Source organism: Balaenoptera ricei, chromosome 19, assembly GCF_028023285.1.
Source record: "Balaenoptera ricei isolate mBalRic1 chromosome 19, mBalRic1.hap2, whole genome shotgun sequence".
Taxonomy (NCBI): Eukaryota; Metazoa; Chordata; class Mammalia; order Artiodactyla; family Balaenopteridae; genus Balaenoptera; species Balaenoptera ricei.
In genome coordinates this window covers 51,284,033-51,307,243 of record NC_082657.1, presented here as the reverse complement: position 1 = coordinate 51,307,243, position 23,211 = coordinate 51,284,033, and the positions used below count along the sequence as shown (strand labels likewise).

General features: G+C 44.2%; 1 protein-coding gene across 4 annotated transcripts in view; it reads left to right on the top strand.

Annotated features, from left to right (window-relative positions):
• The first annotated feature begins 462 nt into the window (after positions 1 to 462).
• Positions 463 to 23,211, top strand: part of WDR59 (WD repeat domain 59) — an 88,937-nt gene continuing 66,188 nt past the window's right edge. For 3 of the 4 annotated variants that reach the window (XM_059904816.1, XM_059904819.1, XM_059904820.1), the window contains exons 1-5: positions 463 to 602; positions 11,981 to 12,030; positions 16,933 to 17,068; positions 20,985 to 21,070; positions 22,193 to 22,273. In XM_059904816.1, coding sequence (XP_059760799.1) covers positions 549 to 602; positions 11,981 to 12,030; positions 16,933 to 17,068; positions 20,985 to 21,070; positions 22,193 to 22,273 — 407 coding nt within the window. In that variant the 5' untranslated portion in view covers positions 463 to 548. The remainder of the gene's footprint in view (positions 603 to 11,980; positions 12,031 to 16,932; positions 17,069 to 20,984; positions 21,071 to 22,192; positions 22,274 to 23,211) is intronic. The other variant, XM_059904818.1, reaches the window with a different exon arrangement.

Genomic DNA, 23,211 nt, shown 5'->3' with positions numbered 1-23,211 from the left:
CTTGGATAGTTTGGCAGGCGCCGCTGTACTGTATAAAACAATGAATCGCACATTCACTCTTTTCAATGTCTTTGTGGCAGGCCTCAGGGGAAGAGGTAACCATTGGTTTGCACTAATGTCGGGCTTTGGTTATACGGCCTGGGCCTTGCGAAGGACACCAGCGAGGAGACAGAGAGGTACCTCCCCTTGTCCAAACCTTAACCTGCAAGCTCTTCGCGGATTGCCCACAAGTGGCTAAACCTTGGCCTACAACTCCCGGCAGAGCTCGCGGCAGGGGGCGTGTATCCACAGGCGCGAGAAGCGTGGGTGACTCAAGCAGAGTGACGGAGTGAAGGGGGCGTGTCTGTTTGGGGCAGGCGCGGTGCCACAATTGGATGATCCGGGAAGAGGGGGCGGAGCCAGTGTTTGGGTCAGCCAATGGTTTGCGGTCAGACGGAAGGGGGGACGGGGCGTGGCTGGACTGAGTCCGGGCTGCGTGGAGCTCACCGAACGCGGGTGTCGTGGGTGGGAACGCGTGGTCCTGGGACCGCCGAGTCTGGGCGCGGGAGATGGCGGCGCGATGGAGCAGCGAGAACGTGGTGGTGGAGTTCCGCGACTCCCAGGTGAGCTCGGGGCCTAATGGAGCCTTTTAAGCATGCGCCCTTCCTGGTTCCCCTCCCCCACGCTGCCGGGTCATTCTTGGGGGTGGCGGGGCGACCCCCAGTCCGGGCTGGAGAGATGGGCAAGGGAGTGACCCGGACCTGTCAGACCCGAGCGGGTGAGGGGGTCCTTGATGACTGTTGCGGGTGTTTGGGGCTGGCATGGGCGGGGTTTCGGGGTTCCCCTCGTGGATACCGGGAGTGGGGTCTGCCTGGGGACATCGAATTGCAGAGATTGCGCGCTAGTAAGCGCTGAGGGGAGGCTTCCCATGACCAGGGTGGTGAGCGAGGGGGGTTTAGGTACCCCCTCGCCTGGTGACTTTGGGCAAGTCGCAGAACTTATTTGAGCCTCAGATGCATGGACTTAACCCTGCCTCACAGGTCTTTGGAGTGGATTCGATTAAAAAAAAAAAAATGCATGCAAAGTGCCTGTTTCGCGCCTAAGTTTTTAAGCGGTTACTGATGTTAGGATAGTGGAGAACACCGTAGGTGAATAGGAGTATGCACTGCATGTATTGCCCGGGTTCGAATCCCGCCTCAGCTCTTAGCCTGTCATCACCCTCTGTGCATGTTTTCTCACCTGTAAGAGGTGCGAATCGTACCTACCTCATACGGTTGGTGTGAGAGTTTTATGAAGTCATACATTTAGAATGTGTGGCACAGTGCTGGACACATGGTAAGCCCAAAGGAACACTAGTATTTACTAGGAAATTTTATCATTTTTCTATTTCATTCCTTCCATATGCTGGGCTTTGTGCTAAGTGGTCTACATTTCCTTTTTCTAATTCATGAAAGAACCATGCAAGATAAGTAGATTTTTTTTTTCCCCCCCAACGGGGAAGCTGATCCCCATTTGGCTGATCCCAAGTGACTTGGCCAAGGCCTCCCATTATGTTGTCGCATTGGGATTTGAACGCAGGCGTCTGGCCCCAGGGCCTTGTTGGGCTCATTACACTGCTCTGCTTCATACTGTATGAGCCTGTCATACAGTCGTTTTACAATAAATATCATGCCCCCTTTCCCCAGCACCCGGACAGTGTGTTGGTGATTGTCTTCATGTATCGAACACATAATTTATTGAATACCTTCAGTGTGCCAGACTTTCATTCAGTCATTTTTTCAGTAAGGGTTTATTGAGCTTTTGACAGGTGCACACTGTACCAGGCACTGTGTTGGTGCTCAGGTGATTTATACTGAAGGGGAATCTGGATTTACGATAAGGGGGTGATGTGGTTTCTTCTTTCTAAAACCTATCCCTTCTTTTGCCGTAAAGATGCATGAGGGGAGAACCTCCCACCAATTTGCTCTATGGGTGCCCTTGATACATAGTGCCCATGGAGAATTTGAGCAACCGCATTTGGGTGAAATGATCCTAAAACACTTTGCACTGTCAGCATGGTGTCTCTGGGAGGAAGAAAGATGCCAGACTCCCAGGGAAAAAGAACCATATTCCTGTTACCCTTTTTGTTAATTGCTTTCACTGGGGACTAAGAACAGAATCATGTGTCCTACCTCTGAGCTTGCTAATTTGGAAGCTAGTAATCTGCAGACCCTTTAATTTTCACAGAAACCCAGGTAGTCTCACCCCTACTTCTCTACACAGATGTAATTGAAAAGACCTGCAGGGAGGGTGTTGACACATATATTAGGATGCTATGAAGTCGTATCAAATAATTAAACCTAAACAGCGGTTGTCATAGTAAGAGAACAAACTAAATTGGGTAATTTAACTGGCTTGCAGGAGTTTCTGTTTTTCTTTCTGGTTTTTCTATTCATTTGGAAGGGTGAGTCTTAGTGTGAATTAGCATGGTTTTGTGATTGATTTTGGTGATCACTGGGAGGGGTAGGGACTCATTTTATTAACTATTTCATTAACGTAGAAAGAAAAAGTTAAAACTCTTCACACTGCCTTTCTGAAAAGACAGAACAATAAACTTTTCCAAACACCCCACCACTTTTTTTTAAAATTTTTAATTTATTTTTGGCTGCATTGGGTCTTCGTTGGTGTGACCCCACCACTTTTAAAAATCATTTAAAAAATTTAAAGCTTTTAGGTTTTTCAGAGAAAAACCCCAGTCTGAAAGGTGAAACTTTTTTACATTTTATATGTGTCATTTACTTTATAAAACAGATGTTACTTTCACCGATTAATAGTGAGGAAGCTGTGCTGCTTGGCATCTACTCTGAAGTGGTCCCTGGAATCGATGAGTGTGAATGCTAAGAAAGCTTAGCGATAGTTTTTTAGAGCAACACCATCCACTAGAACTTTCTGAGATGATGGAAATGTGGCTCTTCAACACTTGAAATGGGGCTAGTGTGACTGAGATAGTGTATTTTAATTAATTAATTTATTTTAAAATAAATTTATTTTATTTATTTATTTTTGGCTGCATTGGGTCTTCTTTGCTGCACGCGGGCTTTCTCTAGTGGCAAGCGGGGGCTACTCTTCATTGCGATGCACGGGCTTCTCATTGCGGTGGCTTCTCTTTGTTGCGGAGCACGGGCTCTAGGTGTGCAGGCTTCAGTAGTTGTGGCATGCGGGCTCAGTAGTTGTGGCTCACTGGCTCTAGAGTGAAGGCTCAGTAGTTGTGGCGCACGGGCTTAGTTGCTCCGCGGCATGTGAGATCTTCCCGGACCAGGGCTGGAACCCGTGTCCCCTGCATTGTTAGGCGAATTCTTAACCACTGCGCCACCAGGGAAGTCCTTTTTTTTTAATTTTATTTATTTTATTTTTTTGGCTGTGTTGGGTCTTAGTTGCAGCACGTGGGATCTTCACTGAGGCAGGCGGGATCTTTTGTTGCCGTGTGCGGGCTCTTCGTTGTGATGTGCGGGCTCCTCTCTAGTTGTGGTGTGTGTGTTTTCTCTTTAGTTGTGGTGCGCGGGCTCCAGAGCGCATGGGCTCTGTAGTTTGCAGCACGTGGGCTCTCTAGTTGAGGCTCCCAGGCTCAGTAGTTGTGGCACGCAGGCTTAGTTGCCCCGCGGCATGTGGGATCTTCGCTCCCTGACCAGGGATCGAACGCACGTCCCCTGTGTTGGAAGGCAGATTCTTTAGCACTGGACCACCAGGGAAGTCCCAGCACAACATATCTTAACATTTGTATGTGTCCTTTTCAATTTCTTTCATTAATGTTTTATAGTTTTCAGTATACAGGTCTTTCACCTCCTTGGTTAAATTTATTTCTAGGTTGTAAATGGGATTGTTTGATGCAATTGTAAATGGGATTGTTTTCTTTACTTCTTGTTCTGATGACATATTAGTGTATATTAGTGTATAGAAATGCTACAGATTTTTGTGTATTAATTTTGTATCCCACAACTTTATTTAATTAGTTTATTAGTTCTAACAGGTTTTTGATGGAGTCTTTAGAGTTTTCTGTATTTAATATCATGTCTTCTGCAAATGGTGACAGTTTTACTTCTTCCATTCACATTTTGATACCTTTTATTTCTTTTTCTTGCCTAATTTGCTCTGGCTAGGACTTCCAATACTGTGTTGAATAGATGTGACAAGGGTGGGCATCCTTGTCTTGTTCCTGATCTTAGAAGAAAGGCTTTCAGCTTTTCACTGTTGAGTATGACATTAGCTGTGGGCTTGTCATATATGGACTTTATTATGTTGAGGTATGTTCCCTCTATATTTACTTTGTTGAGAGTTTTTATCATAAATGGACGTTGAATTTTGTCAAATGCTTTTTCTGCATCTATTGAGATGTTCATATGATTTTTATTCTTCATTTTGTTAACATGGTGTATCACATTGACAGATTTGTGGATATTGAATCATCCTTGCATCCAAGGAATAAGTCACACTTGATCATGGTGTATGATCCTTTTAATGTATTGTTGAATTCAGTTTGCTAATATTTTGTTGAGGATTTTTGCATCTGTGTTCATCAGGGATATTGGCCTGTAATTTTCTTTCCTTGTGATGTCCTTATCTGGTTTTGGTATCAGGGTAATGCTGGCTTCATAAAATGAGTTTGGATGAGTTCCCTCCTCTTACGGTTTTTGGAAGAGTTTGAGAAGGTTTGGTATTAAATCTTCTTTGAATGTTTTGTAGAATTCACCAGTGAAGCTCTCTGGTCCTGGACTTTAGTTTGTTAGCAGGTTTTTGATTACTGATTCAGTCTTTTTTTTTTTTTTTTATAGATTTATTTATTTTTTGGCTGTGTTGGGTCTTCGTTGCTGCGTGTGGGCTTTCTCTAGTTGCGGTGAGCGGGGGCTACTTTTTGTTGTGGTGCACGGGCTTCTCATTGCAGTGGCTTCTCTTTGTTGCAGAGCACAGGCTCTAGGCACACGGGCTTCAGTAGTTGTGGCACATGGGCTCAGTAGTTGTGGCTTGCAGGATCTAGAGCGCAGGCTCAGTAGTTGTGGTGCACGGGCTTAGTTGCTCCGCAGCATGTGGGATCTTCCCGGACCAGGGCTCGAACCCATGTCCCCTGCATTGGCAGGCGGATTCTTAACCACTAAGCCACCAGGGAAGTCCCAGATTCAGTCTTTTTAGTAGTAATCAGTCTGTTCAGATTTTCTGTTTCATCATGATTCAGTTTTAGTAGATTGTATGTTTCTAGGAATTTACCCATTGCTTTTAGGTTGTCCAATTTGTTGGTGTATAATTGTTCATAGTAGTCTCTTATGATGCTTTGTATTTCTGTGGTATCAGTTGTAATATGTCCTCTTTCATTGCTGATTTTATTTCAGCCCTCTCCCATTTTTTCTTGGTGAGGCTAGCCATAAGCTTGTCAATTTTGTTTATCTTTTCAAAGAACCAGCTCTTAGTTTCATTGATCTTCTCTGTTGTCTTTTTTTTTTTTTTGGCTGCTCCATGTGGCATGCGGAACTTCCCTGACCAGAGATCGAACCCGTGCCCCCTGCATTGGGAGCGTGGAGTCTTAACCACTGGACTGCCAGGGAAGTCCCTGTTATTTTCTTTATTCTACTAACTTTGGGCTTCTTTTTTTCTTTTTCTAGTTCCTTGAGGTGTAAAGTTAGATTGTTTATTTGAGACTTTTCTTGTTTATTGAGATAGACATTTATTGCTATGAACTTCCCTCTTAGAACTGCTTTTGCCGCATCCCACAAATTTTTGTATGTTATATTTCCATTTTCCTTTGTCTCAAGGTATTTTTAAAATTTCTTTTTATTTCGTCTTTGACCCATTTGTTGTTCAGTAGCATGTTGTTTAATCTCCACATATTTGTGAATTTTCCGCCAGTTTTGTTTGAGTAATTAATTTCTCATTTTATACCATTGTGGTTAGAAAAGACGCTTGATATGATGTCAGTCCTCTTAAATTTATTAAGACTTGTTTTGTGGCCTAACATATGATCTATCCTGGAAAATTTTTCATGCACACTTCAGAAGAATGTGTATTCTGTTGCTTTTTTTTTTTTTAATTTTATATTTGACTGTGTCTGGTCTTAGTTGCAGCATGCAGGATCTTTTGTTGTGGTGCATGGGCTGCTTCTCTAATTGCAGCGCATGGGCTTCTCTCTAGTTGTGGTGCACAGGCTTAGTTGCCCCATGGCCTGTGGGATCTTAGTTCCCCGACTAGGGATCAAACCTGCGTCTCCTGCATTGGAAGGCGGATTCTTAACCACTGGATCACCAGGGAAGTCCCTGTTCTGTTGCTTTTGGATGGAATATTTTAGATATAACTGTTATGTCTATCTAACCTAATGTGTTGTTTAAGGCCGATGTTTCCTTATTGACTTTCTATCTGGATGATCCATCCATTGAGGCAAGTTGGGCATTAAAATCCTCTAATATTATTATATTGTTGTCTGTTTCTTCCCTTAGGTCTGCTAATATGTGCTTTATATATTTAGGGGCTCCTATATTTAGTGCATAAATGTTTATAAATATTATATCCTCTTGTTGGATTGACCCCTTTATCATTATGTAACACTTGTCTTTTTTTTTTTTGGTATTTATTTATTTATTTGTTTATTTATTTTAACATCTTTATTGGAGTATAATTGCTTTACAATGTTGTCTTAGTTTCTGCTGTATAACCAAGTGAATCAGCTATATGTATACATGTATCCCCATATCCCCTCCCTCTTGCATCTTCCTCCCACCCTCCCTAACCCACCCCTCTAGGTGATCACAAAGCACTGAGCTGATCTCCCTGTGCCATGCAGCTGCTTCCCACTAGCCATCTATTTTACATTTGGTAGTGTAACACCTATCTTTGTCTCTGCTAACAGTCTTTGTTTTAAAGTCTATTTTGTCTGATAGAAGTATAGCTACTCCAGCTTTCTTCTGGTTTCCGTTTGCGTAGAATATCTTTTTCCATTCCTTCACTTTCAGTCTGTATGTCCTTCCATCTAAAGCGAGTATCCTGTTGGCAGCATATAGATGGGTCCTGTTTTTTTATCCATTCAGTCACTCTTTGTCTTTTGATTGGAGAATTTAGTCCTTTTACATTTGAAGTAATTATTGATAGGTTTCCCCTGTTAATAACATTTTACACTAGTATGGTACATTTTCCACAGTTAATGAATCAATATTGATATATTAACCCAAATGCATATTTAACTCAGATTTCCTTATTTTTTACCTAATGTCTTTTTTCTGTTCTGGGATTCCATCCAGGATACCACATTATATTTAGTTGTCATGTCTCCTCAGACAGATGTCTCCTGTGCCCCTTGCATTGAGAGCATGGAGTCTAACCACTGGACCGCCAGGGAAGTCCCAGATTTTTTTTTTTTTTAAACCACTACACTTTCCTTCTTTTTTTTAAAAAAAAAATTTTATTTATTTATGGCTGCGTTGGGTCTTCATTGCTGTGCACAGGCTTTCTCTAGTTGCGGCGAGCGGGGGCTACTCTTCATTGCCGTGCACGGGCTTCTCATTTCTGTGGCTTCTCTTGTTGCAGAGCACAGGCTCTAGGCGTGCGGGTTTCAGTAGTTGTGGCACGTGGGCTTAGTAGTTATGGCTTGTGGGCTCTAGAGCTCAGGCTCAGTAGTTGTGGTGCACGGGCTTAATTGCTCCGCGGCACGTGGGATTTTCCCGGACGAGGGCTCAAACCCGTGTCCCCTGCACTGGCAGGCAGATTCTTAACCACTGAGCCACCAAGGAAGCCCAGGAAGAGAGGTCTGAAGTGATCTTTAATGTCATGCTCAGGCTATGGGGAGCCACTAAGGGAGTGTGAGCAAGCAAGCAGCGTAGCCAGAGGTAGGTCCTGCAACAGCCCTGAGGGTGGAGGGAGCAAGGCTGGTGACAAGCGGGTGTCCCTGTCCAGGGGAGGACCGACAAAGGCCTGAGCTGAGGCAGAGACAGGAAGAAATGGATGGATTAGGAACAGACTTTCCTAGCTGTTCCTTCAAGTGTCCAAAGCTAGGAAGAGTCCAGGAGGCAGTCATGTCACGAAGCCAGTGGTTTTAAGGAGGGAGTGATCATGAGTTCTGATGCTGCCACAGGATCAAGTAAAACAGCCAATAAACAGCCAACAGTGCAGGAGGCCAGTGACAACCTGTGCTGGACCATTTTTTATTGTTGCCCACCAGAGAGGTGGTAGAGAGGGCTCTGAATCCAGTCTGACACAAAGCCCATGCACATCCTTTCTGCTGCACCAGATGAACTGTGTTTTATGTCTGCAGAAATGCCGTGTAGAAACTTTCTTCCTTTTGATGCAGAGCAGTCAGTTTCTTTGGATTGGTGAAACCGAATGCTTAAGAACACAGCTGCCTTCATGAAAAAATTATTTTTTTGAACAAGGGCAGCAGCAATTTGTGTACAGAGGCTCGCAGAGTCTCATGAAATGGTATCTTTTATCAGCCATCAGTTAGCTTGTCTTTTCCACATTATGAATTACATTTTCTCTAGGCCAGTAAGAATCAACCATCACTGTCAGTGCTATGGCAGTCTTATTTCGTAGAGGTCATATGACTCCTAAAGTGTGCCGCAAAGGCCACCATCCTGCAGAAAGGACAGGGCTGTTAAGAACTTTATTCTCTTTTGTCTAAAGATGTCACCTTGACAGGGAGAATTTCTGAACATAAGTTTGTTTCCGGCAGGCGGGAGAGGAATTTTCAATTTCTAAAAACAAAGGTTCAGAAAAGGTATGATTGGAATTTTACGTCATAAAATGTGGGGATAAGGTACACAAACTTTGCTCGTCAGTTCTCTCTATTCCAATAGAAGGTTTCCCACAGCAGGCAATGAACTATCAAAGTTCATTATCCTAGGAGGTATTAAAAAAGTGAGGGAACTGGAGAAGTATAGATAAATTCATGGGTGATAAGTTAGCAAGGGAAAGCAAGGAGCCTTGGAAAGAAAGTGCTTTTTATTATAAAATAATGCAAATATAGAAATAATACAAAAAGGTAGGCTCATTTAGAGGAATAAAATTAAAATCCCATAGGAACAACTACCATCTAAACATTTTGGGATACTTTTTTCAGGCTAAGTAGCCGATTTAAATTTTAGTTCATAGTAGGGAATGAAATACCACTTTCCTGTACTCCTCTAAGTTGTCTTTAATCTGCAGCAGGGCTCTGCCTGCTGGTGGGAGGTTCTCTCTCAGTCACTATGGGGCTCCCTTCCTCTCTTTGCAGTGGGATCATACAAGAACCCTATGGTTCTTCACCCCTGATGCCCAGACTTAGCATCTCTCAGCCGTTCCCCATCAGGTGCACTGAGGGTGCTGAGGCCTTTCCAGGGGGATTCTTGTCCCTGACAAAGCACCACCTTTTACTCTGGTCAGTTTATTTTTACGTCCTTTGCTTAAAACAGTTCCCTCTCTCCATTTCCCCCTTTGGGACAGCCTAGCAAACCCTCCTTCATGTGCTCCTGCAAACATAACCTCTTTCTTTCTGGGATAGGAGTAGGGAAATGTCAGTTAGGTGTGGGTTTTTTTCTTTTACTTCTTAAAAAATAACCTGCTCTGATAAGGTGATATGGTGAGTTATGATACTCTAATTGCAGGCTCCTGCATTTTTCTATGTCATTCTTTAATGCTTCTAGAACATTTCATTGTATAGATATCTATAATTTACTTATAGATAACATGAATTCAACAACTCTGTGTATGAAAGTTTTGCTGTATTTTGGATAGATTCTGGAGGTGGAATTACTGAGTCAAAGGACATGACTTTAGGGGAGTTCGTAGTGGTCCAGTGGTTGGAACTTCATGCTTCCACTGCAGGGGACATGGGTCTGATCCCTGGTCAGGGAACTAAGATCCTTTATGCCGTGCAGCATGGCCAAAAAAAAAAAAAAAAAGACAAAATGACAACGTGACTTTTTTTTTTGGGTATTATTACCAGATCATCCTTTATTGTCACTCACTGTACCACAAACTTAGCAGCTTGAAGCACCACCCACTTATTAGCTCACAGTACTGTAGGTCAGAAATCCAGGCTCTGCATGTCTGCTTTCTCTCTTCAGTCTCATAGGCTGAAATCCAGGCATCAGTTGGCTGTGTTCTCGTCCGGAGGCTCAGCTGACTAGGGAAGAATCTGCTAACAAACTCATTCAGGTTGTTGGAAGAATTCGGTTCCTGAGGGTTATAGGACAGAGGTCGCTGGTTTTTTGCTGATTGTTATTTAGAGGTCGCTCTCAGCTTCTGCCATGTGGTCTGTCCATCTTCACAGCTGGCAGCAAAGAGTCTTCTCCATGTTAAATCAATCCCTCATCCTTCAAATCTCTGACTTCCTCTGTGTCTGACCTCTAGACTTAGCTTTAAAGGGCTGATGTGATTAGGTCTCTCTATCTCCCCTTCCTCCCTCCCCCAAGAAATATTTCATCATCTCAAATGGAAACTCCGTACTCAGTAAACAATAACACACCACACCCCACACCCCCAACCCCTGGCAACCTCTACTGTACTTGCTGTTTCTATGAATTTACCTAGTCTAGACACCTCATATAAGTGGAATCATGCAGTATTTATCCTTTTTTGTCTGACATTTCACTTAGCGTAATGTTTTCAAGGTTCATTCATGCTGTAGCATGTATGCCATTGTGTGTATATACCACGTTTTGTTTGTTCATTCATCACCTGATGGGCATTTGGGTTGTTTCGGGTCTCTCTATCTTAGGGTTAACTGATTTGGGACTTTAATTACATCTCAAAATCCGTTTACAGCAGTACCTAAATTAGTGTTTAAATAATGGGGAGAATGTGTATGTACCCCAAGGGCCCAGAATCTTGGGAACACCTTAGGATTCTTGCTACCACACACCCTCTAGAAAGATGGTACCGCCCCTGGTTGGAGGTACCATCTTGCCCTCTTTCATACCCTTAATGTATACATTGCACAGAAGAGTTCTGGAAATGGCATCTCATTTCACTGCCTGCCTTTCCAGCTGGGCTATTCTCTGCTCACGACTCTAGTGGAATGAAGGATGCATAATAATCCCTTTTCAGCCTCCAGTGAAAGCACTCTGGCTTCTTGTCCCTAATATTATCTGTGACATGTTTCTTGAGGGTGTACAAGTGAGAAACCCATTAATAAGACCAGCGAGAGTGAGGAAGGGAATTTCTGTTTACCATTTGTGATTTGTGAGTGTAGCAGAATGTACAAAATGCATTCTCTCTTGATAGACTCTTGGAAAGAACTTAGAGCATTTAATAACCAAACAACGGCACAAGCTGTTTCAGATAATGCCCTGAGAATGCAGCAGGACTTGAACTTGTCCAAATAAGCGAATTTAGGGCTATAACTACCATGATTAAAATTAGCCTCGTGCTCCAGCCTGAATGCAGATTTGTTTGATTCAGTGTGGTCTTTTGGAAATTGGACATAAGATCCTGAAAAGATAGTACTCCCTAGGAACTGGGAGACCTGGGAAATGGAAGCCAGTAAAATGTGCTGGAAAACCCAGATTAAATGAGAACTGGGCATCTCAATGACAAGAATGTGACCGTGGATTCAGCAGAGGTGGTGTTTGAATATTACCAGTTGCCATTTGGCTTGGAGGAGGAGTCCATGCCCTTTGGGAAGGCATGGATGGTGTGTGTATGTGTGTATATGTGTGTGTGTATGTGTGTGTGTGTGTGTGTGTGTGTGTGTGTGTGTGTGAGAGAGAGAGAGAGAGAGGGAGGAAGAGAGAGAGAGAGAGAGAGAGAGAGAGAGAGAGGAAGATGTCCCAGGTTATATTGTGTGTAGCCCTGGTCTCAGGGGGAACAGACAACTGCTGCCCTATTGTGGAAGGTGAATGTGAGATTTGAATGAGAATTAGAAGGGGGTTAAAGTATCCACTGTAGAGAACTGCCAGCTGGGGACTGCCTGGGCCATGGGAAGAGGAAGACCCACAGGTGTCTACCTGCCTGTCTTCTCTAACCTGAGCCGGCTTTGCTGGCAGAACTGAATCTGTGTTCTCTCTCACAGGCAACTGCAATGTCTGTGGACTGTCTCGGGCAGCATGCAGTGCTTTCCGGGTAAGTGAGCTTACAGAGTTCGTCTGCCACGATTTCTGGGAACAAATTGCAAATCAAGAGGTTTCTGGGAAATTGGAAAATACTTTTTTATTTAAGGATTACGGTCATAGGGTTTAGTTCTGCTGTCCTAGTGACCTCAGCGGTAGTTGTGGGGATTATTTGCAGTTTATTTTTTTCTCTGCCCTAACAGGTGAGCAATAAAATTCCTTTGAAATGTTAGTGACTGGTAGTTTGGTCTTGAAATTGCCATTTTCTGTTTAGTGCATGGACTCTTCAGAAGGATGCTGTCTGGTACAGTCTAACAGGTAGTTAGTTCCTAGGATTGAGAGGATCTGGGTTACAGTTTGGCAGTGCCATTGATTATGAGCCCCTGGACATTTATTCAGTTGGCCTCCCTGGACTTCGGTTTTCTCATGAAGCAATTCGATTTCATCATGAAGAAGTTGAACTACATAATTTCTGTAGTGTCTTCTGGTTCAAAATTAAGATTCTGGCAATTAAGGTCCCTGCATTTGCTAATCATCCTAACATTGTACCAGTATGATAACATTTAATGGTCAGAGTCCCTTTCCTTTCATGTTGCTCTAGATTACTACCTCTCAGATTTAGCTATATGTTCATTAACTTAGTTGTTTATGAACCCATTTATAAAATGAAGTGTTTTTTATTAACTTCATTATTTTATTTTGAAATCATGTTTTAAATTACTTTTAGATAAAACCATAGCAAACATTAATTCAAAAGGATATACCATGGAAAGTAAGTTTCCCGCCTACCTCTGACTCCACTCCCCAGAGACAGTTATTGATACCATTTTCTTGTGTCACCCTGAATGCATAGATAGGAAAAATTGGTATGTCTCTTTTCTGCCCCTGCCAACCTCACTTTTTTAAAAAATAGCTTTATCGAGATATAATTCACATACCATGCAATTCACCCTTTTTAAAAAAAAATTTATTTATTTTATTTATTTTTGGCTGCATTGGGTCTTCGTTGCTGTGCGTGGGGTTTGTCTAGTTGCGGCGAGCAGGGGCTAGTCTTCGTTGCGGTGCGCGGGCTTCTCATTGAGGTGGCTTCTCTTGTTGTGGAGCATGGGCTCTAGGCGCGCGGGCTTCAGTAGTTGCGGCAAGTGGGCTCAGTAGTTGTGGCTCACAGGCTCTAGAGCGCAGGCTTATTAGTTGTGGCGCATGGGCTTCGTTGCTCCGCGGCATGTGGGATCTTCCCGGACCAGGGCTCAAACCCGTGTCCCCTGCATTGGCAGGCAGATTCTTAACCACTGTGCCACCAGGGAAGCCCCAATTCACCCATTTAAATGTACAAGTCAGTGGTTTTTTGGTATATGTTATTAATTTCCTAGTCAGTTTTTAAACCTCTTTTTTTTTTTTTAAATCAAGGAAATGCCTGTACATAGTTTGAAAAGTCAAGTAACATTACAAGGCTTATATTGTCAGTCAGCAGAATCCCACCTCACCTTTTTTTTTTTTTAATTAATTATTTGTTTTTTTATTTTTGGCTGTGTTGGGTCTTCGTTGCTGTGCATGGGCTTTCCCTAGTTGAGGCAACCAGGGGCTACTCTTCATTGGGGTGCGCGGGCTTCTCATTGTCGTGACTTCACTTGTTGCACGGCATGAGCTCTAGTGCGCAGGCTCAGTAGTTGTGGCTCACGGGCTTAGTTGCTCCGGAGCATATGGGTCTTACCGGGCCAGCGATTGTACCCGTGTCCCCTGCACTGGCAGGTGGATTCTTAACCACTGCACCACCAGGGAAGCCCCCCACCTCACCTTTTTCCGCACCCTGATCTCACTCACCAGAGGCAACCAGTTAAGACTCTTTTAGCTATTTATTTTGAATTGCCTCTATTTTTCCAAGTGGTATACTACATACACTGCTATAACTTGATTTATCCATCATAGATATTCAAATTGACTTCTTACAGTAGATGATGAATATTTAGCACTTTTACTTCAGTTGTGAGTCCCTTATGTATATATACCTGGCCTTCCCCCTCCTTCCAATGTAGTCATATAACAATTGTTGGGTTGAATCAGTATTTGGGGTTCTTTTTCTCAGAGTTATTGTCAAGAGGTCCTATGCCATTCTGATTCTGGACTCTGTATGTGACCTGTTTTTTCTCTTTGGAGAAATCCTATCTTTATCCCTAGTGTTATCTTTACCTCTTGTGCGTGTGAAATTTTCACTGTGACCGCTTTGGTATGTGTCTTTTTTCATTCATTGTGCTGGGCACTTAGAGGGACCCTCCTCCCCTTTTTGACATTATTACCTGTTTTATCTAAACAAATAGAAAAATAACATATACTTGGAATTATGTAGCCATATTAACAACCCATAAAATACTTTCAGGTGCCCTGGAATAACTGTATCTCAAACGTTAGATTTCTCAGTATTGACTGATGTGGATATTGTCATTTGTAGCATTCTAGGAGAGAACGGGATTATGTAACTGGAAATCATGCAAGTGTTCTTGTTCTGATGTGTTCTTAGACATGCATACATCCATATTATTTTTCAACATGATCTTGAAGTTCACCATTTCATTTTCTTATATTGAACTTTAAAATATGTGTAGTAAGGTGTATGCTTAAGTGAACAGCTCAAATAAATTTACAAATATGGTCACCATTCAGATTAAAATAACGAATAATTTTTAGCACCTTGGAGGGCGCTTTCAGTCTGGAAATCTGTGTCTTTTAGTTTGGAGAAATTTTCCTGCATTATATCTTTGATAATTTTCCTCATTCTTTGTGGAGCTCCTCTTAGTGCATGTTGGATATCCGGTATGGATTCTCTTCTGAACTTTTTGGTCTTTTTGTCTTTCTGTTTTGCATTCTGGGAGTTTTCTTCAACTTTAACTTCCAACCCTTCTGTCAGGTTTTAAAATATCAACTATAACTTTAATTTCCAAGAGCTCTTGTTCTCTGTTCTTTAAATTGTCTTCTTCTATGTCTCTGAGAATATTAATTCTAGGTTTTCTTCTTTCCTCTGTGCCGCCCATTTCCTTTTTTTCCTTTTGGCTGTGTTGGTCTCTGTCTTTCAAGTTTCCTGCTGTGACTGATGCTCATGGGCTCTCTGTTAATATTAAAGAGTGAGTGGCATCTCTGTTTACGTGTGCAGTGGTGGGATCCACTGGAGGGAGATCAGGTGGGAACTAGGCCCTTTTGTTGGAGGGTGCCCAGACGTCACCATCTCCAGGGCTTTGTTGTTGTTGTTGTTGTTTTGTTCGCTTTCGTTCTTTCTCGGGCTGCTCACTTCCTCCTGAGAAGAATCCGCTTGTCATTAGTCACCACCTGAAGACTAAAAGCCATGTGTTGTGAGTTCTGAGCAGGGGAGGAGGCCTGAGGGTCTCACCCTCCACTTCCTGCCCTGTTTTGAGCACAGCAGCTCTCGCTCACCCCCTGCTGTGCCTCTTGTCCCAGGCCCAGGGCTCCTCTGAGGTAGTTTCTCTTCCTCTCCAGCTCCTGCGGGCCTGGATTCCACAGTGTGAACCAGCTCGCTCTGCAGGCACTTGGGTGCTGGTTGTCTTTCCTCTAGATCAGTTACCATTTTTCTGTCGGCTTTCCATTTCCTCTCTCATTTTCTTTGTGGGTTTCTGTCTTTTATGTTTTCACTCTTATTCTAGTGGGTCTTCAGTGGGGGATGAAGACAAACATGTATGTCCAATCTGGCATGTTTATCCTGAAGTGCCCACCTTCTGCTGTTCTGCATTTGCCCTGTACTGTCTCTGATTTCCCCTGTTGAAAAACACGCCATATATATAGTGCTTGGCCTTTGCCCTGTTTTCATTCTAATGGGAAATGCCGGCCTGCCTGCCATAGGATCAGATGATTCCTTAGGAAGAGGTCAGAGTTTCTAGGTCTTTGTACTATACCAACTTTCTCAGAAGCCCCAGAAATTCTCTTAATTTGTGTCTTACCTGTGCTTCCCTTCTCTCTTAATCCATCCCTCCTAGGGTTTCTGCTAGAGTTCTACATGCCATTTTTACTTTCTACTTCCTGTCTGTTCTGAGCAGGGACAATGAATCTTTTTCTTCATTATCAAGCCCACCTGTCCTTGCCGACTCCTGGGGGCTTGGAGCGCTCCCCAACAAAGAATCACTGATGGCTGCTGAAGAGGTTGATACACATACCAAGGATTTTTTTCTTAAAACAGAAGGAAAATAGGTGAACAGAGAACATCACTGTTTTCAGATCCTTTATATTGATTGGCACCTTGAACATTATTGGCACTTATTATTATTTTCATTATTATTATTTTTTGGTTATTGTTTCCCCTTCTGATAGTGTTAATTTAGTTCCCATCACCAAGTAGTCAACTTGCACGGGAATTTGAGATTTTCTCAAATTATTTGGCTAAGTGATAAGCGAGGTGTTTAATTTTACACACGTTTATTGCATGCAAAGCACTGTGCCTAGTGATGAGGGACATACAAAGATACTCAAGACACGGTCCATACCCCAAACACTCAGTTGGTTTGGGACAGGAACCTTTACGTTAGCAGTTCTGCTACAGAGATAAGCGCTGTGCTGTAGTCCAAATGCAGACTGTGTCATGGGAGTCGTGTGGAAGCAGCTATGATCCTAACTGGGGGATTGGAAAAGCCTGGGAGAGGGCTGGGCTGGAGCTGAATCTGGTGGAGGAGGTCAGACTTCCATGGATATGGGAGGGAGGACCATCTCTAGAGACAGATCTCACAGGGGGTACGGCTCCCGCTTGCCCAGCAGCCACGAGTTACTCTTGTCACTTGTATGCCTTTCAGAGTCGATAAACGTCATGTACATCTGGGGATTTTTTGAGCACTGCTTGCGAACCGTATGTCATTCCAAATGTGCTTTTCTATCTTAGTGCTAATGCTGTTCTGTTTTCATAATGCTGATGTTTTCCTAGCCGCCGATTCCTATACATCGTCAATCTAGATGCCCCCTTCGAAGGTCATCGAAAGATCTCACGCCAGAGCAAGTGGGACATTGGAGCCGTGCAGTGGAATCCTCATGACAGCTTCGCGCACTATTTTGCAGCCTCGGTGAGCTCATTCGAGGAGTACAGGAAAAGGCTTTTATTTTTTATTTTTATAAATTTATTTATTTATTTACTTATGGTTGTGTTGGGTCTCCGTTGCTGCGTGCGGGCTTTCTCTAGTTGTGGCGAGCAGGAGCCACTCTTTGTTGTGGTGCGCGGGCTTCTCATTGCGGTGGCTTCTCTTGTTGCAGAGCATGGGCTCTAGGCGCGTGGGCTTCAGTAGTTGTGGTGCATGGGATCAGCAGTTGTGGCTTACGAGCTCTAGAGCGCAGGCTCAGTAGTTGTGGTGCACGGGCTTAGTTGCTCCGTGGCATGTGGGATCTTCCCGGACCAGGGCTCGAACCTGTGTCCCCTGCATTAGCAGGTGGATTCTTAACAACTGCGCCACCAGGGAAGCCCGGAAAACTCTTTTAAATGTGAGATCTAGGCTGGTAGGTCTGTGTTCTACATAGAGAAGAGAACATAATCGTCATTTCTCAGGCGGCACAGAGGGGTTGCATGGTTCTAAAAGGAAGATGGAGGCAATTACAGATTTAAATGTATATGAAAAGAATTGAGGGTACCATCGATAATTGTAAGAATTGAATCCAGATTTGGAAAGGGAAACTGGTAGATACCTTTATGTCTGTGTGTGATAAGAACCCGTTTTCTGCATGAATGTAACTAGCCAGTGACTGAAAGAGGCTCTAAGGAAGGACCTGGTGAGCTGGTCTGGGGGCGACTGTCATTGCTTTCAGAGGGATCAGAAGATTCCATACACCCTTCCACTCAAAGGAAGGGATTCTTTTTTGATTGAATCCTGTTTATATGTGAATTCTTCCAGGGAAAAGATGCATATGTTTCATTAGGTTTTCCAAGGGGTTCACAACTGAAAAAATATCTGGGCTTAGATCATCTCTGGTATCCCTTGCCCGATTCTTTATCAGTGTTCTGTTCTCCTAGGACAACTAGAGACCTAAACCTCTGGCTCCTTTTGCACTGGGCCGGGAGGGCAGTATTTGAAGGAGCCCTTCTCATCCTCCAGGGAATATGACCATTCGCAGTGCTGTCTGGGTCTGTTCTTATTGGGAATGACAGTCTGTGAGAGGAAAGCATCTCACAAAAGAAAGAAGAGCAGTGCTGTCAGCTTTAGAAGGAACAAAAAGCTGCTCTTCCCCGTCATTTCCAAAATAGAATCTGACAGTCTGCCTTTAACCAGGGACAATGACTAAAGTGGAACTGATTCCTGGGACTGTTGACAGGTCGGGCCAGATCATTCTTCGTGGTGGGGGCTGTCCTGTGCTTTGTAGGAAACTAGCAGCATCCCTGGCCCCTCCCCCACTAGATGCCAGTAGCCTCCTCCCTCACCCCCATCGTGACAGCCAAAAACATCTCTAGGCAGTGTCAGGTGTCCCCTGGGAAGCAAAATCTCCCCGGATTGGGAACCACAGATTTAGGCTGACCCTTCAGCACTCGGCCCAAGTGGATTAACACTGCATGTGTTTGCGAGTGGCAAGAAAGAGCCTTATATATTTATTTTTTTCAGACAGTCTTTTAAAGGGAACAGTTCAGTATCATTTACTACATTCACAGTGTTATGTAACTGCCACCTCTATCTAGTTCCCAAACATTTCCATCACTCCAAAGGAAACCCCCTTACCATTAAGCAGTAATTCCCCCACCCCCAGCCCCTGGCCACCTCCAGTCTGTGTTCCATCTCTGGATTTAGCTATTCTGGATATTTCATATAAATGCGGTCATAACCATACATGACCTTTTGTGGCTGGCTTCTTTATCCACGTCAGAACATGTATCAGTACTTTACTCCTTTTTATGGCTGAATAATAGTCCATCATAGGGATACACCACATTTTGTCTGTTCATCCAACGATGGACATTTGGTCTGGCTATTATAAATAGTGCTGCTAAGAACATGTACATGCATGTATACTTTTTTTATATATATAAATTTATTTATTTATTTAATTTATTTTGGCTGCATTGGGTCTTTGTTGCTGCGCGTGGGCTTTCTCTAGTTGCAGCGAGCGGGGGCCACTCTTTGTTGCAGTGTGCAGGCTTCTCATTGTGGTGGCTTCTCTTGTTGCGGAGCACGGGCTCTAGGCGCGCAGGCTTCAGTAGTTGTGGCTCGCGGGCTCTAGAGCACAGGCTCAGTAGTTGTGGCACACGGGCTTAGTTGCTCTGCGGCATGTGGGACCTTCCCAGACCAGGGCCCGAACCTGTGTCCCCTGCATTGGCACGCGGATTCTTAACCACTGTGCCACCAGGGAAGTACATGTACATGTACTTTTTTGGGTACTCATTTTCACTTCTTTTGGGTATATTCCTAGGAGTGATTGAAAGGCCATGTGGTAAGTCTGTGTTTTACTTTTTGAGGAACCATCAGACCGTTTTCTACAATGCACAAGACCGTTTTGCAGTCCCATCAGCAATGCATCAGCATTGCATAGCAATGCACAATCCAGCCGCACCAAAATTTATTTCCTGTTTTTGTTTTTGTAATTTAAAAATTCTAGCCATCTTAGTGGGTATAAAGTGGTATCTCACTGTGGTTTTGATTTGCATTTCCCTAGTGACTAATGATGTTGAACATCTCTTCATGTGCTGGCTGGCCATTTGTATATCATTTTTTGGAGATATGTTTATTCAAGTCCTTTGCCAATTTTTGAATTGGGTTGTTTGTCTTTTTGCTGTTGAGTTATGAGTTCTTTATATATTTCTGATACTAGACCCTTATCAGGGACATGATTTGCAAATATTTTCTCCAATTCTGTAGGTTATCTTTTTACTTTCTTGATAATGTCTTTTGATACATAAAAGTTTTAATTTTGATGAAGTTCAGTTTACTGATTTTTTTTTTTTCCCCTTCATTGCTCTTGGTTGGAAGGCAAGCATTTTCAGGAGAAAGAGCTTTGGAGTTAGGCACATCTGAGGTCAAGTCCCAGTTTTAACACTCACTGTTTTATCTTGAGTGCCCATCCAACTTTTGGAGCCTCAGTTGCCTCACCTATGATGTGGGTGATGACACCCAGTGTGCAGTGTGATGGGAAAGAGCAGAGGGCAGATTTCTTAAGGTTCCTAATCCATAAACTGGCACTAGCAGACCCTGGAAATGGCTGGGAATGTTATTATGAGATGAGGGGGGCTTTTCTTTACACTCCTATTCCCATTGGAAGCTACTTTGAATCCTTACCTTTTGACAGGAACCTTACCTATTTAGAATTGGAAACTGGCATTTCTGGATAAAAATCTCAGAGCTGTATACAACTATCTGTCTCTGAGCTAAAATGAAAATCCATCTCATATATATATATATATATATATATATATATATATATATATATATATATATATATATATATATATATATATCAGTTCAGAAATTATTAAATAGCCTACTAATAGTAATTAGTCTATTAGTAATCTTTATCCATTTTCAGTGTGTTTTATGAACTCATGATATTTAGGGAGCATTTGCTGGCTTGTTGTTTCTTTAAGAGAAATGTAGTTTGATTGAAGCTTTGTTTTTCTTCCTTTTCCTTATTGTAATTGTGGTTTCTTCTGGCCCATTTTCCCTGTGTCTTTCTGCTTAACCCTTAAAGAAGTTCATATTTCAAGGAGTCTTCTATAATTTTGTCTTCTAAGACACCCTTTTAGTGGTGATTCTGTTTTCTTTCTCATGCATGTGTTTTTTCAAAGTGTGGTAGGTGGACTCCGGGCATTTGATGGTGGGGAGGGTGAGCTGAGACCATGGAGTGTGACAGCAGCTGGGGAGATGGGTGTGTGACCCTCAGGGCAGGGAGGTCGTTCCTCTGATGGTTGGGGGCGGCTCCATAACCCATAGGTCACGTGCTCACGAGTGTGTCTGTAGCCTTAGTTCAGCCGTAACTGTTCAAGATGGGTTTCCCCTTGTCTCTTTTCAGAGCAACCAACGGGTCGACCTTTATAAGTGGAAAGACGGCAGTGGGGAAGTTGGCACGACCTTACAAGGCCACACTCGTGTCATCAGGTAGGCACAGCCCTCCACTGCTCCCTGGCCTGTCTCACTTTGTCACAGTCTCTCGGGAAGTGAAACAAAGACACCATCCCCCTCCAGGCTTGACCCTCTGTGTTGCATTGGCCCCAGGTGGCTGCTGCATCCTTAGTAGTCCTGAAGTGATGGTCTTTGCGGCGAGGAACAGCCGGTGTTTAGGAGCCAGCGTCCCTGTAGCTGTTCACCCCGATCCCAGGAGACACTTAGGTACAGCCCGGTCCAGAATAAAGGGTTAGAGCTGTTTGCTGCAGGAGGGAGATGAACTTACGGCCACAGAATCCCGCAGCTCACGGTCGGCGGTGCCCCGGAGCACAGAGACCTTGGGGGCCAGCCCTTTGCTCTCTGTCCAGCCGCGGTGGGACATCACGTGGAGCTCCTGCATCATAGTCCGTTACCCAGATGCCCAGTTGCTTCCCACTCGTGGCCTTCCAGCTGGCTTCTGGAATGTTCCTGGATCCATCCTTTCCTTGGGTCACTGTTTCTGGGTGGGGAAAACTTCTTGTGAGAAGTAGCAGCAGGAAGTGTGGGAGTGGTGAAGCTGACGTGGGAGGTGATGGGAAAGGCCAGAACCCCCCCACCGGCCTGTGTTAACTGTTTGTGTAGCAAGTGCCTTTCAAGGACTGAGGACGTGGGTGGGGAGGACCAGAGCCCTGCTTGCCCTCCTTGAAAGCTGTGTGGCAACACGGCAGTTTGCCAGTGCTTTAAAGATGTTGGGTTTACTCAAGGTATCTGTGGTTGAGTCTGATTTAAAAAACGATGTCAACAATTATGTGGGGTTTTTTTCTTTGTTTTGTCTTAGTTTGCGCAGATGCATGTATGTGCGCTTTTGTGTGTGTATGTGTTTTAAGTTGAAACGCTCCGTTTCTTTTGGTTTGGGGGGGGCAGGTGGTAACCAGGGAAGGACCTGAAAGTTTCCTTTGGAGCTTGGTTAAGTCTTCTTTCCCAAAGAACTTCGGAGATTCCCAGCCTAAACCATGTTCAGGGGCCCATTAACAGTGACTTTCTGAAGCCACTAGAAATGAAATCTGCGAATGCTTTGGAAATGGACTCTGAATTTTTTCTCTTCGTTGTTGTCCTGTTTATTCCTTGTGTTTCCAGTGACTTGGACTGGGCAGTGTTTGAGCCAGATCTCCTGGTCACCAGCTCTGTGGACACCTACATCTACATTTGGGATATCAAGTAAGAACCGTTAAGAGGCATAACCACTTGGCTGTGGGATGATCTGGGACCTTTGTTTTAGAGATCGGGTATCTTAATTTGGTTTTCCCTAGATGCAGACCCTGAGACGAGGAGACGTTGCAGATACGTTGTTTAGGAGGGGACAGAACTGCTGGTGGGGGTGGGGAAGAGAGACAGGATCGGGAAGGCCACACAGAGAGGGCGCATCATCTACTTGGGTACCACCATGAACAGGTGGAGCTTGGTCTTACTGGGAACACTAGGGGCTGGTGTACCACTCCCTCCTCAGAGGTGTTCCCCTCCGAGGGCTGAGGCGGCGGGCGTGCCATCCACTGTCAGTCACTGGCTGAAGGCTGTCCCCGGGGGCCTCAGCTCCCTGGCACTTCAGGCCTGTCACAGAGGTTTGCAAAACGGGCTTCAGCAGCCAGGGAAATCCCGTTGTCAGAGAACCACAGGTTCTGGCATTTGGAAGTCAGGCTGGAGTTTCCTGAAGTGGCAGGTGATGGTGGGGGCATTCTGATGGGTACAGACACACACGTGCTGCAGCGAGCAGTGCTCCAGGACAGCTGCTTTGCTCTTGGTGACGCTTCACTTCCCCTCTGGAAAGGGGGCTGAGAGCCACCTCGTAGAGCAACTCTCCATGGAGCAAAGAGTGGAGGAGCGCCCAGCCCAGGGCCTGGCGCGTCCTAAGTTCTTAATAAACATCTATTCCTGTTTCTCTTTGTAAAGCAGATTCCTTTCCCCATAACCGTTAACTAGAGGGCCTGTGGCCTGTGGAGTCCCCAGGACAGGACACCCTCTCCCCAACCAGGCCACTCTGCTCCCAAATGGCAGTGACTTTGTGATGCTTTACACTGAAAGGTAAACTGCAGGCAGAGGACAAGCCAGGTATTGAGGTTTGACTGACCAGACAGACCAGGGAAAGGGATCCCAAGGGA